The sequence below is a fragment of the Lepidochelys olivacea genome (genome assembly GCF_965140295.1).
Source record: "Lepidochelys olivacea isolate rLepOli2 genome assembly, chromosome: 13".
NCBI classification, from domain to species: domain Eukaryota; kingdom Metazoa; phylum Chordata; order Testudines; family Cheloniidae; genus Lepidochelys; species Lepidochelys olivacea.
Genome location: NC_140423.1, coordinates 20880361 through 20904931, shown reverse-complemented (window position 1 = coordinate 20904931; position 24571 = coordinate 20880361). Strand labels below are relative to the sequence as shown.

At 46.0% G+C, this 24571-nt stretch overlaps 1 protein-coding gene across 1 annotated transcript; it reads left to right on the top strand.

The window, feature by feature from the left end:
- The first annotated feature begins 1770 nt into the window (after window positions 1–1770).
- On the top strand, window positions 1771–11693 carry MANBAL (mannosidase beta like). Its single transcript, XM_084646063.1, has 3 exons — window positions 1771–1862; window positions 8006–8202; window positions 11279–11693. The coding sequence occupies exons 2-3, from the start codon at window positions 8029–8031 to the stop codon at window positions 11384–11386; spliced, it is 282 nt and encodes a 93-aa protein (XP_084502189.1). The 5' UTR covers window positions 1771–1862; window positions 8006–8028; the 3' UTR covers window positions 11387–11693.
- Window positions 11694–24571: the final 12878 nt, after the last annotated feature.

Here is a 24571-nt window from a genome sequence, read left to right as displayed (position 1 = left end):
GAGACAAGCTCAGGAAAATTACAGGTAAAAAGAAGCCTGTGAAAAGGGAAAAGTCAGGTGATTGATCATAGATGGGAGGGTGGCCTGTGTTAATTATTCATATATATTTAGATAACACAACAATCTTGAGGGGAACATGTAGATTGAGGAGGCAGCACTGTACAAGATTTCTTCCTTAGGCAGTTTGTTGAATACAGACAACAGAATCACAAGCTATTTTGGACCTGATATTTGGAAATGTGCCCTTCTGGATGGTACTGCTCCACAGCTGGCCTCAATGTACAGCGTTCAGGCTGAATGCATGGTTGAAAAGAGAAGTCTTGAGATAGTGGTCCTATTTGAATGTGAAGAAGCAGAGGGACTTCAAAGTGACTTTACCTGCGTATTCAGACTTATGAAAGGGTTTGATATAAGACAGAGCCAGACTAGAAGGGGTTTCCAAAACCATCTGCTTTCTGAAAATCAGGAAAGTAGCATTAAACAGGGTGCCAATTATATACAGAACAAGACACATCTGGAATAAATTGCCTGAGGCCACTGAAGCAAACAGTAGAAATAAACTTAAATGACAGCTAAATATTTTAACGGTGAGATAAGGGATTGCAGAAGCGGAACAATTGGGTGGAGATGATAAATCTAAAGGAGACAGGCTGCTGCATCACCTGAGCAAACCTATGAGAGGGAAGAAAGAGGAGGGACCAGGAATTAGGAGTAGGAAGAAAGAAAAATAACCCCAAAACAAAGGGAAGGGGGGGATAATTAGGACCCCACTTAGATTTCGCATAGTATGTTTATGAGACAGAGTTAAACCCTTTGTTCTATTCCGGTTCTCTGGTGTCCTCCTTACCTAGGGAGGTGGTAGAATCTCCTTCCTTAGAGGTTTTTAAGGTCAGGCTTGACAAAGCCCTGGCTGGGATGATTTAATTGGGAATTGGTCCTGCTTTGAGCAGGGGGTTGGACTAGATGACCTTCTGGGGTCCCTTCCAACCCTGATATTCTATGATTCTATAGTACAGGGGTGGCCAAACGTACTCACCCTCTGAGCCACATACGATAATCTGCGGAAGCTCGAGAGCTGGGTGCACCTGCCACAGCTCCAGACTTCAGCCATGCGGCGAGCGCCTGCTGCGGTTTGGGGCTTCAGCCCCACTTCTGCTGAAGCCCCGAGCCCCAGCAGGTGCCTGCCTTGGGGCTGAAGCCCCATGACCCTCCCCATCCCCACAGGGCAGAAGGCCTGAGCGCCACCTGCCCCAGTCTGATAGGTGGAGAATGGGGGGCAGTGGGATGGGGCTCCGCGAGCCCCACGTAAAGGAGCCACCCCTGCAACAGTGCCTGAGTCTGCGGGACGTCGAGGGCCAGGACAAGGGTGGAGGAGAGAGCGGGCTCAAAGATCTCCTTTTAAAACACCCCACTCTTGGAATAGCACTGGCGCACACAACCCCGCCCTTGCCCCCTGGGGGGCTGGCTGCAGGATCGGGGGCCCCAGTTGAGTCCGACCCCTGTACGTGGCTCGGGCTCTGAGCGCGGCGGCTCGGGCTCTGAGCGCGGCAGCACGGGCCCAGCTCCACCCTGCAGACTCGGTCCGGGCAGAGCAGCGCCGGGCCCGGGGTAAGGACCGGCCGGGGTCTGTGCGCTGAGCGCGCGGCCCCGCTCCCCGCTGGTGGCTGCGGCGTCACAAAGCAGTTAAACGCCAACAAGGCTCGCGGCGGGGGGCGGGTCACATGCGGCGCGGCGGGGTGTGGGAGGTCCCTAGCAACGCCGGCCCGGAGCTGGTTGCTACGGGAGGGGAGGGAGGAAGCGCTTCCTGCGGCGCTGGGAGGAATCACTTCCCGGGCGGCGAGGCCTGGCCGCTGGCGCGGGAGGTGAGAGGCGCGGGGGTGGGGGATCGGGAGGGAGGGGGAGTGTGAAGGGGCTCAGAGGATGGGACGGGGGTCAGAGGATCGGGGAGGTGGATGGGGGGCTCAGAGGATGGGACGGGGGTCAGAGGATCGGGGTGGGAATGAGGAGAGGCTCAGAGGATGGGGTGGGGGTCAGAGGATCGGAGTGGGGATGAGGGGGGGCTCAGAGGATGGGGTGGGGGTCAGAGGATCGGGGTAGGGATGAGGGGCTCAGAGGATGGGGTGGGGGTCAGAGGATCGGGGTAGGGATGAGGGGCTCAGAGGATGGGACGGGGCTCAGAGGATCAGGGTAGGGATGAGGGGGGCTCAGAGGATGGGATGGGGCTCAGAGGATCGGGGTAGGAATGGGGGGGCTCAGAGGATCGGGGTAGGGATGAGGGGCTCAGAGGATGGGGCGGGGGTCAGAGGATCAGGGTAGGGATGAGGGGGGCTCAGAGGATGGGATGGGGCTCAGAGGATCGGGGTAGGAATGGGGGGGCTCAGAGGATCGGGGTAGGGATGAGGGGCTCAGAGGATGGGGCGGGGGTCAGAGGATCAGGGTAGGGATGAGGGGGGCTCAGAGGATGGGATGGGGCTCAGAGGATCGGAGTAGGAATGGGGGGGCTCAGAGGATCGGGGTAGGGATGAGGGGCTCAGAGGATGGGGCGGGGGTCAGAGGATCAGGGTAGGGATGGGGGGGGCTCAGAGGATGGGACAGGGTCAGAGGATCAGGGTAGGGATGAGGGGGGCTCAGAGGATGGGATGGGCTCAGAGGATGGGACAGGGATGAGGGGGGCTCAGAGGATGGGACACGGGTCAGAGGATCAGGGTAGGGATGAAGGGGGGCTCAGACGATGGGGCGGGGGTCAGATGATTGGGGTGGGGATGAGGGGGGCTCAGACGATGGGGGGGCTTAGAGGATCAGGGTAGGGATGGGGGGGCTCAGAGGATCAGGGTAGGGATGAGGGGGGCTCAGAGGATGGGATGGGGCTCAGAGGATCAGGGTAGGAATGGGGGGCTCAGAGGATCGTGGTAGGGATGAGGGGGGCTCAGAGGATGGGACGGGGGTCAGAGGATCGGGGTAGGGATGAGGGGGGCTCAGAGGATGGGACGGGGCTCAGAGGATCGGGGTAGGGATGAGGGGGGCTCAGAGGATGGGACGGGGCTCAGAGGATCGGGGTAGGGATGAGGGGGGCTCAGAGGATGGGATGGGGCTCAGAGGATCGGGGTAGGGATGAAGGGGGGCTCAGAGGATGGGACGGGGCTCAGAGGATCGGGGTAGGGATGAGGGGCTCAGAGGATGGGACGCGGGTCAGAGGATCAGGGTAGGGATGAGGGGGGCTCAGAGGATGGGATGGGGGTCAGAGGATCAGGGTAGGAATGTAGGGATGGTGGGGGTGCTCAGGACAGGTTGGGAGGGTGAGATACAAACTCAGGATGCTCAGAAAGGTTTTTGTGCAGCTGGGGGTGCAGAGGAGAGCGCTGTGCCTGGTAGGAGAACGGAATAAGGAAGGGGTCTGAGTCACCACAGCTAAATCAGGAAGTGATTTTTGTTTTTAAAGTAGGGATTGGGGGACTGGAAAATGTCTCCCCTTTGTTTATTATAGACAGGAGAAGTCTCATCAGGTTAATGGGAATCCTCCCGCCCACCCCGTGCATGGCTCACAATTGAAAACATGCACCAAATGAATCCCCTTGCTTCGTTTCTTCTTTATAATCTGCCTGGGACCAGGTGTCCTCTTAACCGACTTTATCAAAGACTGAATAGACACCCTGAACGTGAAGGATGTCACTCAGCTACAAGGCTGCTTAGCTGTTTCCATTAAAGTCCCAGGCCAAAACTGTCAAACATGGGTACCTAAAGTTAGGCCCCTAAACCCATAGCTGTAAATAGAAGTGGTCTCATTTTCAGAAGAGCGGAGCACCTTGAAATCCCATGGAAGCCAATGGAAGCTGCTGGCTCCCAACACCCTTGAAATTCAGGCTGTTTCTATTGAGGGGCCTACTGACTAGCTTCAGATACCCAGATCTGGCCAGATCACTGGAAACATTCACCTTTTGCTCTGACACTGTCATTCTTTGTCTTTACCCATAGATGGATGTATGATGCATTGTTTCTTAGTGGTTTTGGTGTGCGTGGTGCTGTATAGCTATATTGTGGTAGGCCCCAAATGAGGGATTGTCCTCCTCCCCCTTATTTTAGGCACTATACAAACATCATAAAATGACAGTCAAATTCATTCCCTCCTCTGTAGAGCTCATAACCTGTGGTCCTGATTCTGAAAACTCTTAACCACTGGGCACAGGGCCTGATCCTGCACTCAGTGAAGTCAATTGTTATACCTTCCATTGACTTCAGTGGGTGCCAGATTAAGCCCATGGTATCCACTACTTCCAGTCCCCCAATCCCTACTTTAAAATCCACTATGTGTGACTAGTTCCTTGTTAGCTTCAGGGTTACAACTCTGTGCCTATGTCTTCACTTCTACAAAAATAGTGTGTTTTTTACATTGAGATAGCTAGCTTGATGTAAAATCCTCGTGGAGACAAGTTCATGGAGGATAGGTCCATCAATGGCTATTAGCCAGGATGGGCAGGGATGGTGTCCCTAGCCTCTGTTTGCCAAAGGCTGAGAATGGGCAACAGAGAGTGGATCGCTTGATGATGACCTGTTCTGTTCATTCCCTCTGGGGCACCTGGCATTGGCCAATGTCTGAAAACAGGATACTGGGCTAGATGGACCTTTGGTCTGACCGGTATGGCCGTTCTTATGAGACAAGGCACAGCTAGTTTTTACCTTGATGTAGCTACTTGATGTAGCTAGTTGAAGTCAACCCCATGGCTCGCTAGGGTTTAGCTTGACTGGCGTTTTGAGATAAAAACTACTGTGCCTTGTCTTCACTAGGATTTTACACTGAGGTAAAGACTTGGTGTAAAGTAAAGGCTTTACATTTGGTGTAAAGACTCACTTTTTTTGCAGTGAAGACAAAGGGCTGGAAGTGTTCTGCCAAGCAGTAAGGCCCTGATCCTGCAAAGACTTATACGTGTATTTAACTTAGACCCTCTGGGAGTACTAATGTGTGTAAAGTTAAATGCATGTATAAACGTAAATGTTTGCAGGTTTGGGCTTTATGTTAGATGCAGGAGCCTTATCTACACTAGAAAACTTTTCTATGGTGGGATTTTTTTATTTTTTTAACTGTATAAATTAGATCTGCTCTGAGCAGATCTAGTGGCACAGTGCTTAAAATGGTGGTGGCAGCTGATATGCTTTCTACACTCGGGCTCCTGATGCTGCTAACACCCCGGGGAAATTTTTAGAAAACTTCCCTAAGCCTCAATGAGATATGAAATAGATAAGTAGGGATGGAAGGGAGATTTGTGCTGTATGAGATCAGGAGTTCTCTATTTTCACACTGTATGTATCAGTTCCCTTTTTTGGTTTATTTTTGCACATATATTTTTGGTAGGTTGACGTATCAGTGGGGGTTAGTGGAAGTGTGTTTAAAAATAAAAAAAGTTATTGTTGTTTGTTGAAAGCTTGAGCAAAAATCCTTTTTGCTGTTTTTCAATTTGATGAGAAGGATGAGGGCAGGGAATACAATCTTTAAAAAAAAAATAAGTTCTAACTTTTTTTTTCTTTTTTAAACAAAGCCAGATAACAAAATAACTGAAGTTTAAAATTTTCCCTGCCTCAGTTCTTCACTAAGAATTGATGACTTTGCTTGGTTTGCGTGGTGATTTTAAAATAAGAAAGTTGAAAAAAATTACTTCTGAGCATGCTTGCTTGACACCACCTTGGACTTAGTCCTGCATTTGGATCTGCATAGGTGCCTGTGTAGAGCCCCATCAGCCCTGCTCTGAGGGCAGATCCAGCTGAAGGACTGGCCTCTTGTATTTTAAACAGAGTTTAAAGAAGCCATTTACTCTTTTGTCATATCTCTCCCAGTCAGACAAACACAGAGGTTGCTTTGGGGATAACTATCTAACTAAAACACACCTATAGCGAAATCCCGCAAACAAACTGCCTTAACATTGGGGACAGGAAAATGTTGTGTGCACAAGCCAATAAATCACCGGTCCTACTGTTTTAGACCCTGATCCTGCACATGTCTATGGACATGGGAACCTTTTAAGTTGACCTTGCCCCTTTAATGTTGTATGTCAGCATAACGGGATGTCGTTAAATCAGCTCTGCCGAGTAGAAATAGGAAAACTGTGAGCATGCCTCTCAGGGTGCTGATAGCATCTCATATCACTTAAGCTTCACTCTTGTGACTACCATGGCAGGTGCAGCCTCTGAATTTATCAAGCAATTCTGGCAAGAGACTTAATCATTATTATAGAAAGCTGTTTCCCTGATTCACAAAATGAATAGGCTTCTCCATTAACAAATGATTTGGAATAAAATTTAAGGAGAGGAAGAATGGTCTTGTGGTTTAAGCACCCAGCTGGGATTCAGGAGATCATAGAATCATAGAATATCAGAGTTGGAAGGGACCTCTGGAGGTCATCTGGTCCAACCCCCTGCCCAGAGCAGGACCAATCCCCAACTAAGTCATCCGAGCCAGGGCTTTGTCAAGCCTGACCTTAAAAACTTCTAAGGAAGGAGATTCTACCACCTCCCTAGGTAACGCATTCCAGTGTTTCACCACCCTCCTAGTGAAAAAGTTTTTCCTAATATCCAACCTAAATCTCCCCCACTGCAACTTGAGACCATTACTCCTTGTCCTGTCCTCTTCTACCACTGAGAACAGTCTAGAACCATCCTCTTTGGATCCACCTTTCAGGTAGTTAAAAGCAGCTATCAAATCCCCCCTCATTCTTCTCTTCCGTAGACTAAACAATCCCAGTTCCCTCAGCCTCTCCTCATAAGTCATGTGTTCCAGACCCCTAATCATTTTTGTTGCCCTTCGCTGGACTCTTTCCAATTTTTCCACATCCTTCTTGTAGTGTGGGGCCCAAAACTGGACACAGTACTCCAGATGAGGCCTCACCAATGTCGAATAGAGGGGAACGATCACGTCCCTCGAACAAGGGCACACTGTTGACTCATATCCAGCTTCTTGTCCACTGTCACCCCTACGTCTTTCTCTGCAGAACTGCTGCCTAGCCATTCGGTCCCTAGTCTGTAGCGGTGCATGGGATTCTTCCGTCCTAAGTGCAGGACTCTGCACTTGTCCTTGTTCAACCTCATCAGTTTTCTTTTGGCCCAATCCTCCAATTTGTCTAGGTCCCTCTGTATCCTATCCCTACCCTCCAGAGTATCTACCTCTCCTCCCAGTTTAGTGTCATCTGCAAACTTGCTGAGGGTGCAATCCACACCATCCTCCAGATCATTAATGAAGATATTGAACAAAACCGGCCCCAGGACCGACCCTTGGGGCACTCCGCTAACTACCGGCTGCCAACTAGATATGGAGCCATTGATCACTACCTGTTGAGCCCGACAATCTAGCCAACTTCGATTCCCATCTCCACCACAATCTTCCTGTGTGACCTTGGACAAGTCACAGAGGTCTCAGTTCAGCCAAGCACTTAAGCATGTGAGTAGTCCCACTGACTTTATGGGTCAACTCACATGTTAAGTGCTTTGCTGGATCAGGGCCTATCTGTCAAATGGGGATAATAATACTCTGTGTTGTCTATTTAGCTAGTACGCTTTTCAGGGCATGGACTGTTTTGCTATGTGTATGTACAGAGTCTAGTACAATGGGGCTGTGTTCATGGTTGAGACCTGCACGCTCTCCTGTGATGCAAAATGTAAGTAGTAATAAATGTCCAATCACATGTTCCATTTCAGGGGTAAATATATACTTGCTCATTGCTTTCCCGCTATCACTGTATGGCCAGCACATACGTGGCAATTTGTTTAGCCTCCTCCCACCCATAAGCAAGCTATTCTGGTCATTGGAAGGCTATTCTGGTCAGCAGCTTGCAAAAGATTAAGGCGTCTGAAGTGTGAATTTCAGTCCCCTCCTTGTTATTGACTCTGAAGCATGACAATGCCTTTAGAGGCACCAACATCATTTATTCTGTGAGGTTGTTTTTTAATGGAAAATAAAATTGACTGAATTCTAGAAACTATGCCTCAAAGTAAACAATCTTCTGTCATTATTTCACTGTAGAAACTGACTTCTTGAGAGTGTTCATGAAGGAGGAAGGAGCTTCTGCCATGGCTGCCGAGCTGGATTTCTCTCCCCCTGAAGTCCCAGAGCCCACATTCATGGAGAACCTGCTGCGCTATGGACTCTTTTTTGGAGCCATTTTCCAGCTGATCTGTGTCCTGGCCATAATCCTCCCAATTTCAAAGTCCCATAAGACAGTAAGTTGCTCTCTGCAGTGCCAGCATGAGTGGGCACAATCGAGTGGTGGTAGCCAGAACCTAATGGTTGATCAGCAATTCTGTAGTTCAGTGCATTTCCTGTCTTTTCTGCGAGGATCCCTTTCCCTCTCTTCCGCCTTAACAGTCCCACGTCACTGCAACCCACTCCCCAGCCACAGAAGGTGGGAACAGCTGAGCCTGCCAGGGCTTCTCTGAGCATCAGCACAAGGGAGCAGCACTTTTCATGTGGGCTAAGTGTCCTTGCCTCTGCATTGCTCCCAGTTTCTTCCAGCACACAGACAAAGGGGTGACTTCAGTCTCAAATCTACATTGCCATATTAGTATTGGTCTTGTCCATTCTTTACCCTGTTGGTCAAGAAGCCAATCAAGGCGTACCCTCAGTAGAGTCTGCCTTTTCATAATCCTTGATAAAGGGTAGCGCTGCATGTGATACAGCTGAATTTCCCGGTGTTTGCTGACACCAGCAACACAGCTCTCAGGACTGACTCCCACCTCTGTGCAGACATGTGGAAGGCCACCTGGCTGTAGTCCGCACAAGTGGGGGATGATAATGTAAACTACAGGGCACAAAGCAAACGTGAGATGGAGTTAAAATGTAAAATATGGGCTAAACTGGAGTGATCAAAGTCCAACTGGCTGTTCTGATAGAACAAGATTCAAATGCACTTGGTAACCCATGTATTTGTAGGGTCTTTAGTCGTTACACCAACTTTTCCTGATGGCAATCAGACCGCAATACATAGTGATTTTATGTATATGTATTTGTCTTGATGTGTAGGGTGGAGGCCAGTATTTACTGGAACAACTTAACTTGGGAAGTTTTGTTCTCTTTACTGCTGGTAATAGATTTGTTTAGAACAGGGGTCGGCAACCTGCGGCATGTGTGCCAAAGGTGGCATGCGAGCTGATTTTTAGTGGCACTCTGCTGCCAGCCGGGGTCCCGGCCGCCGGCCCCACTCAGCCTGCTGCCAGCCTGGATGGACGGAACCCAGAGTTGGCAGCGGGCTGAGCAGCTCAGTCTGCTGCCGATCTGGGGTTCTGTCTGCTGCCCCCACTGCCAGTCTGGGGTTCCATCTGCCGGCCCCGCTCAGCCCACTGCCAGTCTGGGGTTCCAGCCGCCGACCCCTGGCATGCAAAACCTTAAATTACAGTAAATAAATGAAGACTTGGCACACCACTTCTCAAAGGTTGCCAACCCCTGGTTTAGAAAATCTGATCCTTGTTGTGAAAGGATGAGGGGTATCTTTATCACAATATTAACTCTACTTCGTGTGTCTGAAGCCTGGAACACCGCAATAATGCATTGAATGTAAAGTATCTTTAGATATATTTCTAAGATGGAAGATGCCGAACCTGCTCAAGGTGTGTTTGTGTGTATGTATGTGAGAGCAAGCTGCAGCTTGAAGGGAGATGTGGTTTCTTTCATTTTCTTGATCCTGTTATGTTTGGGGGGGAACGTTTAATGGCCTGAACTTTGAAAGTGAACAATAAGGAGAGTTCACACTTTGTCATAAGGAGCTGAAAGCCAGGCACTGAATGAGAGTTGTAATGCTTAAGGAACCATCCCTTGGTGTGCACATGCTGTGTTTAAATTTTCAACACACATATGCTGCCCTCTTAGAGAAGCTGCAGACAAGTCCCATATGATCAATTTACAAGCTAATAAACAAGAATTAGATGTCTCTGGTCATGGGAGTGACACCAACTGCTTGAGTCTGTGTAGAATTCAGAACAGCCTCCTGCACTTGAGGAGGCTTCAGGCTTTGAAGACTACCTTGCTTTGAACATTAGAAGGCAGCAGTGATCATCATATGGCAGCAGTGAACTCTGTGTCCCTGAATAGGAGCTGCATAGTGCTCTATTTCTCCACAGTATTGCTGTACTGTTTCCCAGCTCCCCATGCACTGATTACATCCTTCAGCAAGCCAGCCAAGACTCCTCCCTTGGAAGGCCACAAAGATATGGATAGTAATAGCGCAGCAACTTAAGAACCATTTGAACCAAGCTCATTGTAACTTGAGAAACATTTGAACCAAGCTCATTGATCAAAAGGATACTGTCAGCTACTCCCCTCCCCCTGCATTATCTGTAACTCTCTCTTGGAAGCTTAAAACTAACACATCTTTCTCTGCCATTTTTGTGTGTCCTTTTCCAGTTGGCACATATTGATTGATAGAAACGTAGAAGCATAAGCAATATTTATGTCCAAACTCATCTAATGAAACGAGGCAATCTGCATGTGTGTGCCTTCTGGGATGAGACTGGCTCTGCTCCCTTGCATTTTTCCAAGATGACTAGAGTTTGGTTCCCATAATAGAAATGTTATCTATCATCTCCCTTGAAGGAAGAGATTGGGATGTCTCTAAGCTATCCTTCTTAGTCCAGGTGAAGAGAGCTTTGTCTCTAACTTCTCTCCTAGATCTGGGGGCTTGATTACAAACTCTGAGCTTTAAATTCCTGCTGCTGGTTTGTTTTTGTTTTTTTGGAGGAGTGGGGGTTGTCTGATGATGTATGATGCATGATGATGTTTTTCTTTTTGCAAAATCCCTGTTGAATGTTTCAGCACATGTTCAGCTGATTTCAGAATTCTTTTTCTGTTCTTCCCATTTGGAATTTTTTTTATTTTCACTTCTCTGTTTCCTGCCCTCCGTCCTTTTGTTCTTCCTCCTCCAAGTGTTCCCTAAAGGGTGTAACAAATTCACTGGTAATGGAATGTGGTTCTGCTTGGCTTCTGAGGTCTGGTCTATACCCAGAGTTGCATCAGTAACAGTGTATGATTTTAAACCAGTGTAAGAAACAAGATAGATACTCCTAAATCAAATTAAATCTGGATAACAAGGGGTTAGCTTGCATCAGTAATTTACAGACTGCATGTTTAAACCAATGTGACTAGGTTTAAACCAACAGGTGCAATGTGTGTGTTGACAAGGCCTTACATTAGTTGCTTGCTCCTTTTGGTATAGATACTCAGATTCTGAACTGGGATGAGATGTGAAATACAAATCTCATGCCTGAAAACATTACTGACTGTTCCTTTCTTAATTGACTGTTGTAGGACTCTGACAGTTTTGAGTCTAAAAGTTCAGAGGTGGTGAAGAAGCCAAAGGGGGCTGCTCCGCAGCTGAGCAAGAAACCCAAGAAGGAAACCAAGAAAAAGAGATAAAAGGCCTTGTAAAGGAGCATTAAAGACAAGTGGACTGCACACAGCCAGATGGTTAATTTAACTGTCCTAGTCAGCATGGATCATCTCACCTCCGATGGGGAGGGAAAGCTTACACTTGCATCTCCTCCCTGCTGGCTGGGATGTGAAGTGAGGGCATGGAATGGGGGGCATGTGTTGTGCCACTGAGGAGACCTTTTTCTACGTCATTCTTTTAAAGACCGATGGATCAAGGACATCACACCACCCAGCTTTATATTCACTTGTATTGTTGTTACATCTAAAATACATCACTGCATTTTATGGCTTAGTTTGGCTTTGTTACGTTTTTTAAAAAAAAAAATTCTCCTTAGGTAATAAGTCCCCTGAGTCCAGAGTCGCCCAGCTCAGGGCTTTCACTTGCCCCTATCGCTACCACTCTGGGACTGCTTTCTTTAGCCACTCTAGTCATGGAAACACCTTTCCCCTCTGCTTCCAACCTGAAAGAAAAAAATGTGGAAACCGCAACTTTCTATGGTCAGAAGGGCTGAAAAAATGCAAGGACTAGGTGATTACTGGGCTCTTAAAAATACAGAGATGTTCCATTCTAGGAAGCAGCAGCAGAGAGGTTAGGAGTTTTGCAAACTGTCTGTCCACAACAAACAGAAACTCTATGTACCACGTTCTGCTGCTAGCAAAGCATGGAAATCATTCTATCAGACCTCCCATCTATAATGCTCTTAGGCAAATTTTGGGTGTGCATGCAGCTTTGCCTAGCATGGTATCCTGTGTCTCCTCTCACTGAACTCCTTCTGAAGTCAGCTATTATCCTGCCCTGGGGAAAGGAGGCAATGCAAAATCCACAGGACAATAAGCTCGCTATGAAACACAGCATAGATGATGGTGTGTGTTGCTGTATAGCCATGCACCTCCAGGCTCTCACTTTGAGGCCAGAGACCTAATGTTAGATTTAAATGTGGCTGGAAAGGATTAGAAACATACATGGTGATACAGCAGCAGAGCCTCAATAGGGCAGCACTACCCCCTGATGAGAGCTCACATGCCAGCTTGTTTGATCACTAGTGGGTCATTAGTATGAGAACCACTGCTTAAATGCATTCAGAATTCAGAGCAGCACTAGGATCTGCTTTGAAGGAAAGTGTTCTATTGATTAATGCCTCAGTCCTGCAGTCAGATCCACGTGGGCAGATCCCTGCCACTATGCTGCATCTTAGTGATGTTAATGGACACAGGAAGGATCCAGTTGCAGGACTGATGCCTGTGAGTGGGTATCAGATATTACACTGCATTTGGTCTACAACGTAAGCAAAACAATATGTTTGCACTTCTACAGATTACCACTGCTGAAGAGAGAGACTGAACCATCTGTTCCTTTTTGTGTTTCTGGGGTTTTTTTGGACTCAGAGGGGTCTGACTCAAACTTCTGATCACTTCTCAGCTGTGCTGTAGGTACTGTCCCAGATGCTCTGCCTCCCTGCTTACACAGAATGTCACTGTCATTGGTTGCTGGAAGCACATTAGTGGTGGTTAAAACCTGACTTGGAGAATCCTTCTGTGAATTCACTCTTCATTTGTTCTACAGACAGTTTTCAACAGAGTACCGAATGAAACACTAATAGACAAAAGAAGACCCCACCCACCCTCTACCCCAACTCCAGAGCTAGAATGATCTCTCGATGCAGCAAAGAAATGTTATGAAACAGATGATAGAGAACAGTGATCTTTGTAGGCCACAAATTCCTTGTTTTGCTCCATATTCCTGCCCAGAGATTCCAAGGGAATGAAAATAATTGTTGCTGTCCCAATGTAGGTGCAGTTAGGGTTTGCCATTCTTTTTAAAATGAGGACAGATCAGCACTGGTCATGTGTCCTAGCCCAATGAAGCAGTCCCGCTTCTTGTGATTTGATGGGTTTTTTGATTTGTTATAACAGAAGCACAAAGTATTTGGTGGTAACATGCACATAGCTGGAAAGGCAGAGGCTGTGTTGCATCCTAAATAGCATGCTAGTTAATGGGGATTGTATGGCCATTGCCCTGAAATGACAGGCCTCCATGTCAACCCATCATTTTATTGCCAGTCCGAATTTTAGTCACTCTTTGGTAAACAGGAATCGTGAATATTTAGTTGGTTGTTTTTTAAAAATAGATGAGGTTCCAGTCTATTCCTTAGAGTAATGTAGTTCAGCCCTCTGATTAGCTAAACATATAGTCTCTGCTCACAGATGAGTAATACAATATGTGTTGTATTTTAACTTCTCTTGAACTGTGTATGTAATAAAGACAACTGGGAAAATGCAGTGACGGACTTTTTAGACTTTGCTGCCTCCTCTTGAGCATTCAGTGTGAAAATAGCCATTGATTTGGGAGTGAGTGGGTAGGGGCATAAATAATGTTCGTCATAAGAATGGTCTGACTGTTAGAAAAAAGCTGCTCAGATCCCCTCACCTGTAAGGAATTCGTTAATTGGTACTGTAAGGTACTGTAGATGTTTGTGTTGAGCTCCTTTTGAAAGATGGCAAACGGTCCTTTAATATACATTCCCCCCGAGAAAGGAAACAATACCATGACTAAATTAATTTGTGTCTCATGGGATATTTTTGCTCTGAGAGCTCTAGGGAAGGTGTAGTAATGATTAAAATACTGCTTGTTAATGATACTGACTGGGGATCGGATGGCTGAGTAGATTGATAATGGGGATTTTTGCCTCTAGGTCCCTGGTTTGAATCTAGACCAGTTTAATAGTGGCTGAAGTATAGTACTGGCTGATGGCGGTTCATTGAGTTGGATGGAAATAGGTAGTTCAGGCAAGGTTCTGGTGACCATCACCGCTCAAATCCTCAGCAGAAAAGCTAAGAGAAAGGGTACAAAGAACAACTGCATTTATGTGGTAAATCCTTTAATCCCTGAAGTCTTTCCTTGTGGTGGGTTTGTCGTTACCCTCCCAAAGAGAGCTGAAGACCTGACTAAGTCACTGTTGTTTTATGTAAAGGAAACTTTTAGAGCCTGCCTTCAGATAGGAATATTGGTCCAAAAGTCTGAATCCCAATATCGATCTCTGCGCAGAGCCCTAGTCAGCACCAGAGTGTCCTGGCAGCCCAAAGCCCAGGAAGTGGCAGCTGGATGCCCTCAGTTAATTGTGGTTGCTGAGTTCCCTTCACTCCATCGGGCAGGTCTGTGTTTTGTAGAAATACATTTGTGAGTTGGGATTGTTTTTTATTTGCCATTTGGTTGTATTAGAGCAAATCCATCCTAGCTTCCTCCCCTCATTTGAGAGCTGCAGCGGCTGCTGTCCCTTTGAACGCAGGTATTACACCAACAATACATCCTTGTACTTCTCCAGTACAAGTAGCACAATCCCTTGAGGCTGGCTAATAAGTAGCTCATGACCGAAGTCTCTGTTCGCACAGTTCAGTTAAATCCCTATTAATCTTATTCAGACCTAATTTACTTTCATTTTAATGCACACACTTCTGTTCGCCTCAGATACACCCTGGTGAGCTTCCCCACTGATAGGAAATGAACTGCCTGGAGCCATCTTTGAAGAATACTGATGTCTGCCCAGATCCGCCCCCTTCCCTATCCAAAGGTATGGCCTGGGATTATTTCCCCGCCTACATTTCTGCTGCTAAGAAGGTAAAAATATGACTCAAATGCTGGGATGTGCTAGGCCTGGAGGTGGTACACATGCGGAAATGAGGAGACACAAGAAAGGAGACAGGGAAAAGACAAGGTTAGTGATCTTGTCTCTTCCAGGGGCCACTGCTGAATCATTCCCTATTGTACATTGCTAATATTTTGACCACCATCTAGACTGAAATGTCCCAAAAGTGATGGGGCTCCAAGTTCTTCCCTCGGGAGACTGTTTTACAGTCTAATACCTCCCACCAACTCAAAGTTTCCCTGATATTCACCTCCATTTTGAATCCCACTTTCATGCCATTCCTCCTAGTTTAACCTTCCTTGCATTATCCTAATTAACTCCTCTCCCCCTCTTGATGTCTCCACCCATCCAATATATGTTAACTGTTACGTTCCCACTACCATCCTCCAACTCACGGTTATTGCTTAGCCAGGACTTTACTCTGAGAGCCAGATTGTGCCACCCCTATTCATGCTGAGTGGTACCTGAATTTGCAAGTAGTCCCATTGATCCTAAATGCCCTTATGATAACTAGCACTTTCCATTGTCAAAGTGCTGTCCAAATAGCTCATTAAGCCTCATGGCCCCACTGTGAGGGGGTATCAGCACCCCAGTTTCACTAACTGGGGCACAGGGAAGCTAAGTGACTTCATAGACTCATAGATATTAGAGCTGGAAGAGACCTTGAGAGGTCATCTAAACCAGTGTTTCTCAACCTTTTCATATCAGGGACCGGATTGCTGCCTTCCTAAACTGTCAAGGAGAGCTACAGGACCAATGCTGGTCCATGGACCCAGCGCTGAGAAATACTGATTCTAGTCCAGGTCCCTGCACTGATGAAGGACCAAGTACACCTAGACCATCCTTGACAGGTGTTTGTCTAACCTGTCCTTAAAAATGTTCAAAGATGGGAATTCCACAACCTCCCTTGGAAGCCTATTCCAGAGCTTAAACACCCTTGTAGTTAGAAGCTTTTTCCAAATATCTAACAGAAATTGTCTTTGCTGCAGATTAAGCTGATTACTTCGTGTCTTACCTTTAGTTGCCATGGAGAACAATTGATCACTGTCCTCTTTATAAAAGCCCTTAACATATTTACAGACTATCAGACCCCCTCTCCCCATCTTCTTTTCTCAAGACTAAACATGCCCAGTTCTTTTAAACCTTTTCTCATCGGTCAGGTTTTCTAAACCTTTCAGCATATTTGTTGCTCTCCTCTGGACTGTGTCCAGTTTGTCCACCTCTTCTTAAAGTGTGTCCCAGAATTGGACATTGTACTCCAGCTGAGGCCTCATCAATGCCAAGTAGAGCGGGACAATTACCTCCTGTGTCTTCATACGACACTCCTGTTAATGCAGCCTAGAATGATATTCGCTGCTGCACCACATTGTTGGCTCATATTCAATTTGTGACCCACTCTGACCCCCAGATCCTTCTCAGCAGTAGTGCCGCCTAGCCAGTTACTCCCTGTTTTACTGCTGTGCAGTTGATTTTTCCATCCTGAGTATAGCATTTTGCATTGTCTTTATTGAATTTCTTCTTGTTGCATTCTGACCAATTCTCCAAGTTGTCAAAGTCATTTTGAATTCTAAGCCTGTCTTCCACTGTGCTTGCAAATCCTCCCAGCTTCGTGGCATCTGCAAGCATATTCTCCATTATCCAAGTCATTAATGAAAATACTGAATGGTACTGAACCCAGGACAGACTCCTGTGGGACCCCACTAGATACAGCCTCCCAGTTAGACAGCAAACCATTGATAAATACTCTTTGAGTACGGTCTTTCAACCAGTTTGGCACCCACCTTTTAGTAATTTAATCTAGACCATGTTTGCTTATGAGAATGTCATGTGAGACTGTGTCAAAAGCCTTACTAAAATCAAGCTATATGCCATCTCCTGCGTTCTCCCCATCAGTAACCTTGTCAAAGAAGGAAATTAGGATTTTCCCCCAATTGCAGAGTCATTGTCCAAGTGGGAATTAGCACCCAGGAGTTCCTGGCTCCAAGACTTGTGCCTAGGCCATGCCTCTCTCCTGCTTACATTACTACTGCGTTCTGGCTCCCAGCTGCTGTGAGGTCCATTCTAACCTCCTGTCTTACAACATACCCCTCAGTCTACCAGCAGAATTCAGTGCAATGAATCCTGTGAGATCACTGTGCAGTTAGAGTACAAAGCTGCTCCCTAACTCTGTGACTAGACTAATGCTGACTCAAGTCCTAAATTGGACAACTTCCTGTTGTTATTTGTGCACTTTGCTGGAGCTGGTTCAGTCACAGAGCTGAGTCTTGTATATGGAGCCTTTTATCACACATTTCTCCTCCTTTCAGAGGGCAACTGTTTAATCAGCTCATCTACTAATTGATGGATGTTATCGCAGCAAGGATCTACTGTTGCTATTGGGGTTTGTGTAGAGAAAGTTCCCTGAGGCTGTGTTCCCTGTGGCGCCGTTACTCCCAATCCCTTGGATCTGACTGGTTTGAGTGGCTGAAATACACGTCTGTTTGTCCCTTGATAAAAACTCTTGTGGGGAGATGCATGGATTATGCACCAGTTCAGATGTGTGATATTTGTGCTGGGTTCAGAAGAGCAATGGGGCAAAGCTGGAATGATATCTCCTCCCTCCACCCCAAACTGTAGCTTAGATGAAAGTAGCCATGGATCCAAACCACACCTGGTTTCAATTTTACAGAACCAGAATCTAGTCTCCTCAACCCATCCCAAGCTCGAAGGAGCAATATACAATAGTTCTGGGACAACATCCTGCCTGTTCTGCATTTGGCACAATACCCAGCATGGGAGGGACGTTGGCTTTAACCCACTCTCTTGCTCCCTGACACGGCCACTACCATAACTTAGAGCAGCACTGTACTGATAGGAACCATGCCTTGGATGGCTCTGCTGTCTGAGGATTGCCGGAGCTCAGTGCACTCTAGACCACATCCATTATGCTGGAGGTGAAGGTCATGGAGGCTGGCTTCCCCATCTTTGTGCCACCCTGCAATTCCAGCACCAGAGGACTCCTGAGCCTCACTGTTCGCAAATCAGCCAGAAGGGGTGAAGATCTGGCCCATAACATTTCCTTGAGGCTTTGGTATTGCTCTTCTCTAGCAATATTAAAGCTGGTCAAAATAAATAAATAAATAAATAATAAAACTTCTGGCCCACAGGAAATTCTGACAGGTTCCAGAGTAGCAGCCGTGTTAGTCTGTATCTGCAAAAAGAAAAAGGCGTGCTTGTGGCACCTTAGAGACTAACAAATTTATTAGAGCATAAACTTTCATGGGCTTGATTTTGTCTCAAATTAGGATAGAAAAAATCAAAATCTCTGAATTTTGTGCAAGCTGCAATATTTCATTTTGATCCGATGGAAATGTTTAGGTTTGACTATCATTTTGACATATATATGCTATTGTAATGTGTCAGGGAAAAGACCAGATTAATTGGTTTGGCCTTAGTGAAACAAAATGTTTTGATACTTTCCCATCAAAAAATGTGAGTGAAATCGACAGGCTCACAAAACATTTCGATTTTGTGGATTCAGGATTTTCTGATGGAAAATGTTCCACTGGAAAATTTTCCACCGGCTCTAATTGATATTGCCGGGTGAAACATCATTGTTGAGGGTAATGGCCCTTACTGCTTTCCCACCTGTAAGTACTGCTAATGACATTAGAAAGAGTATCGTGGGCTGTCATGCCACTGAAGCTCATGATAGCCTCCTTCATCCTACGCCTTCCGGGCGTGCCCCACATAGCCACCGCCACCTCATCATTCACTTTGCTCTTAAAGACCCATTTCTACTGCAATGCCTGCAAGACAGCAGCAAACCAATAAAAGTGAAGTACAGGGTCATGGGGGATGCTTTATTTCTATATTATATACAAAAGTAAAAAGGGAACTAACAAGTGTATATCAACCATCTCCTTGAGCCCTTTGCTTCTGTGTTGTAATCCCTTGTCCTTTGTCTTTTTAAGCCCTCAGCCTGCAAACATAGCTCATGTCCATGTGAGGAAACTGAACAGAATAAGAGTTCACACTGAGAAATTGTGGAGCATGTTCCGCAGAAGCTAGTCCAGTCAATTTCCCATGTAGACAAGCCCAGCTACTCACCAGCTCAGCTTGGCTTCAGTAGAACTACTCATGGGCTAAAAGTGAAGCATGTGCATGAGTCTTTGTAGGATCAGGGCTGTAGAGTGTAAACTCCTCGGAGCAAGGACTGTGTCTATCTCAATGTCTGCCCAGCATCTCGGACACTATCACACTCTAAATAATCATCACAATTTGTGCAGAGCTGTCTGGACTTTGCACTGAGCAAAACACAACCAGCCCAAGGAACTGGATCCACACTACCAAAGCTTTAAAATTTGCCAAGATGCTTAAAAATTAATCTGGCTCGAGTAGAATAGATGCACTGTGTAAATCCACAGCTATGGATTAAGAGCTCAGGACTCAGTGGGCTTCCTCTTACTCACTTTATACAATGAGTGAAGAAAGCTCGCATATCTATGCTCTCTAGTTCACTCCTGATCTTGAGGGCTCCTCCTGCATGGAAAGAGCATGGTTCTTAGGTGTAGTGTGTATAAGAGAGATGCTATGCACTTCAGGTCAAACAGAGGGCTTAAAAATAAGTGATGAAAACCTGTTTAGATGAATGTTAAATGGCCGTTTCACCTTGCCACTCAAATTTCTGTCGGAAAAATATATTCACCTACAATTAGTGGTTATAAGTAACACCTAGGAGGAGAAAACAGAAATACATTAGAATACATATATTTTTCTGTAGTTTTCTGCTTGTTTATTTTGTGCAGTTGACAGCACTTTGTGTATAGTCAGTTTCACTCTTCATCAGTTTCTCTCTTGGGGAAAAGACTTGTATAAACACCAGCAGGGGAGCAAAAAAACACTTACACGTTTTTAAAGAAATTATTAACAAAAAAATCAGGACATGCTCTTATAAATGGGACCTGTCAGAAAGTGGAATTGTTTTCAATTAGATAGTCTGGTTGTTTGGTTTTTACATTCAAGTTGAAAGTGCCTCTTTTCTGTGTCAATTTAAACCTCTTGGTATGCCCAATTTCCCCTCCTTAGGCTTTCGCAACTGTGAATTTTATTGGCACCAGATAAAGGTGAACAGAAGAATCATTTGAGAATAAAAAAAGTTCAAATAAGAGCTGAGGGTCCCCAATTAGTAACAGAATCTATGTTTAGATTTTAAAAGGACCAAGAAAAACATTTTGAGCAGGATGGAAAGCAAACAAAAATGCTTGACATTTGGTGCTAGCAGGGGCATGAACAGCTCCAAGGGAAGCCACTGCTCTTGAGACTGATTCAGGAACGCACTGAAGCACATGCTTAGCTTTAAGCACATGCTTAAGTTCCATTAATATCAATGCTTTGTGTTTAAGTGCTCTTGTGCCTATGTTGTGTTCCTGAATCGGAGCTTTAGCAAGTCAGAGAAGGAGGAGTGGATTGATTTCAGAATGTATATATTTGCAAATGTTTAAATCTACACGTCATCACCCTCATCATAACATAAACTGGGTTATTGCATGTTAAATGGGACAGAAGAACCCTTTGCTATTCTCCTTTGAGCAACACTGAACAGCTCCCAGAAGTGGAGAGTTTTGTGATTACAACACACCCTATAGTAACAGATTTGGCTACAAAAGAGAAAATAAAATTCATCTATCCAAAGGGCTCTCCATTACATTGGATCAGCATCCCTTAAAAGACCTGACTGTACAAACTCCACTTCATATTGGGCCTGAGGGTGAATCCCTCACTCTTGCTGACAAGCAGTTACTTGCTCCCATTGACTTCATTGGAACTACATGTCTGAGCAGTGAGAAGACGGGGACTCCCAATCTGGTCCTTAAAAATGGCCAGACTTAACCTACAGCCTTTTGTTACCAAAAATTCAGAAAGATGTGACGGGGAGATGAAAAGGAATCATAGCCACGGCTTATGCTGGAGGGAATGTGGAGAATGGAGAGCCTGCTATCACAATGGCATATCTGCACCTGTATCCAAGATATTTAGAAACTGAAATGTATGTAGACAAAATCCTATCTAGCTTGGTATTTATATGGCCCTAATGATAATCACCATAGTGGTTAAGGGTTTATCATAGGAGGGGCGTTGACAAGATACCAACACTCCCGATCCCAGCCAAGAATTCATCATTCAGATCTCACAGCACCTAACTTTCATACTTGCTAGTGGCACCCATAGTAGCCTAACAGTCTGTCACCAAAAGATAAAGGAACCCCTGGTCATCAACTCCTGCATCAGTGAACTAGGGGAGGTGGTGGCTGGCATTAGCACAGCATATATGATCCTAGCCAAAAAAAACCCAACCCAAAACTCTTTATAAATCTGGTTGTTGGTTGGCTTTCAGGTAGCGAAGTAACAGTTGCTATCCAGTAATAAGCACACTTGTGCAGTGCTTCTCATGTTCAAATTGCTTTACGGCTCTGGTCCTCACAGCAACCCTGTGAACTAGGCAAATAACTAAATATTACCTGTGCATCAGTGCCTAGTAGACATCCAGGAATTAAAGGCCATGTAAGGGAGCCAGCCCTTGTCGGTGAAAAGGCGGGGGCCTATCCTCGGTATGGCCATGATCAAAAACTATTAACTGAGATTGCAGACAGCGTGCTCCAATGATAAACTGATAAGGAACTTAATCAAATGAACAGCTGCTCGTAGCTCCAAGTGACTATGTGCTGGGCACTCAGATAATGGAATTAGCTTTCGGTATGACTCCTTGTTCCTTGTGACTCACAGGCTTGTAAGCCTCCTGCTGTGTCACAGGAAATGCTTTTTCAATAAAGAAAAAGAAAAAAATCAGCCATGGAGGTATATGGAATGCTTTAACGTTTCCAACTTTCTCCAAGTGTCAGCTCCTGCCTGAAGTACTGTGATTTTTTAAAAATCAAACTACTTCAGAGTTCCATGGGATTTACGGACATGAGGTGCTGTTTGCTACAGACAACAGATTGTTTTATTCTGCCTTTGATTTAATGGTTCAAGAAAATCTACAAGTGTGGTTTAAGTACTGGACCCAATTTCTTCCTTGGATATGACAGGGAAAGATTGGAGGGAACTGTTGAAGGAGGGGTTAGTCAGCACTGTATAGATAATCATGCAGCAGGGACATGCTCAGTAAAGTAGGTAGATACCATCATTGTAATGTCAGTGCTTGAATTCAAAGAGCTCCCAGGATCCTCAATAACAACAGTATGTCCGGGTCAGTAGCAAGGCACAAGGACAAGTTATCAGGGAAAAAGCTTACTCTCCTGAGCTGTATCTGTTCTTCTGTATAGAACGAGAGGAATCTGGACTCCTGCTCTGTCAATCCAAGTATCTTTCTCAAAGTACATATAAATAATCGTTTGATGTGTCCATGTTTTGGCTTGTGTGGGAGACCTCATGGTTGCCAATACCCTCAGCTGGGCAAATTTGCATCTATAAATTAGTGCCAATTAGTGGCTGGGGTGAGATGCTGAAAAATTTCCCTCTTTGAGAAGATTGCATGGGCATTTAAAAGAGAAAAGGTATTAAGCTGTGTGGGTGGAATCCTATTTCAATTCCACTTCTGTTCTCACTGTACATTCAGCCCTGCACTTCCTCATGTTGATCTACTGAATGTTTCTGCCTGGCTCCAAAAAGGCCATTTCTCCAGGGCCAAGAGGAAGCTGGTTTGCCTGTCTGCAGGGGTCTTTCCCACCAGTGATTTACCAACCTCCCCAAACAGTGACCTAAAGGGGCCACGTGAGCAGAGAGGGGAATGCAGTCTCAGTGTTTACTCAAGCCTGTGAATTTGGTTATGGAGCAATTTATGATTTCCCCCTGTGGAGTCACAAAGATAGCTCGACCTTTAACTGATAGACCACAGCCTCCTGGGATGCAATGAGGTCTCCAGGTTCTTTAAATCCTGATCCCAGGTGAGTGGGGAAAGAGAATAAAGTGGAGACAGAGCGAGACTTACAAGACTATTAAAGCAGTGGTCTTAGAGATCACTCAGATATGTACCATTACTACTGCTTCAAATATGGTGCGGTTAGACTCCCTGGCTACCTTAAAGGTAGCTGCAAAATAACATACAGTTAGGGCTGGTCTTCTTTTCCATTTCTCTATGTTGCATCAAGAAGGCCTGAAAGGTTGTTTATTTTTCCATGCTAGTTTCTAGAGGAGAGATTTTGTTTTTTACTTTAGAAATATCAGGAGCATCAAAGCTGGTTTTCCCTCTTTTGTTGAAGGTCTTTCTTGGAGGATGCAGACATGGCTTTAGATCTCTCTCAGTTCTTAACTGAAAGGGCTGGAGTAAGTAACAAAAGAGCTTTTCTTCCAACTGTTTTTTGGTGTCAGAGTTAACTAATAAAATAAATAATAAAAACCAAGGAATTTTAAACAGACTGCATGAAAATCACTTCTCTTCTCCATTAATCAGATTCCAGTTTTATGGGATATCGTCAACAGCGTAGTTCTCCAGTTGCCCTTCTGTGTTAAAAACCAGATACCATTTGGAATGCTAATGTAAAAGTCTAAGCAGAACCTCCACCCACACCCTTTTGGGGAACAGGTAGCTGAGGCCCTTTCAGGGGAGGTAGTATGATCTAGTAACTACATCATAGAACTGGGAGTTAGGAGTTCTAGCCCCGGTCTGCTGTGTGACCTTGGACAAGTCACTTTCCTTCTTTGTCCTCATTTCTCCTCCCTTGTCAGCCTTATATGTTTCAATTGCAAACTCTTAGAGGAAAGGACTGTCTCTAGACCCTAAACTTGTTTGAGGCCTTATAATAACAATTCCAGGCCTTCTCATTCCTGCTTGTGATGGGCTCAGATGGGTGCCACAGAAAGCCCAGGAATACCCCCACAGGAAGCACTTCTGGGACACAGGATTTGCTCAGTAATTACTTGGGTGCCCCTAGACATCTTAGGGAACCTACGGACTGGATTTTTTTTTAAACACAACTCTTTATTTGTGCTCTAAAAGGCTACTTAGAGGCAAGCACATGGGCAAACACACAGGCCTCCTGCATGGGTTTAGTCTGGCACAGCTCATATTCACCAGGGAAGCTCTTTGGGGCAGGGACAGTCTTTTTGTTCTGTTTTTCCAGCTCTGAGTGCAATGAGGGCCCCGGTTCATGATGACGGGGTCTCCTAGTTGCTACGGGAGTACAATAAATAAACAACAATAATACTTGCACTCCGGGGACCCTGAGAGGCGAGCAGTCCCGGGGTTTCCCTCCAGCCCTGGAGAGCCAGGAGAGATGCAGCTGCGCTGGGGGCTGTGCAGAGCTCGCCCCAGCGCGGCGGGCTGTTCCGAGCCTCTTAGCCGCGGCAGCTCCAGCCCCGCCACCCATCTAGCTGCGGCGGGGGTTGGGGACGGGAGCTCCGTATTCTCCCCATAGAAAAGCGACGTCCAGCCCTGGCTTGCAAACGTCGCCGCTTCGATCGGGACGTTGCCAGTTTCCAGCCGCTGGCAGAGCGCCCGGAGCCCTTTTTTTCCTTATTAAAAAAAGAAGAAGAAGAACATATCAAG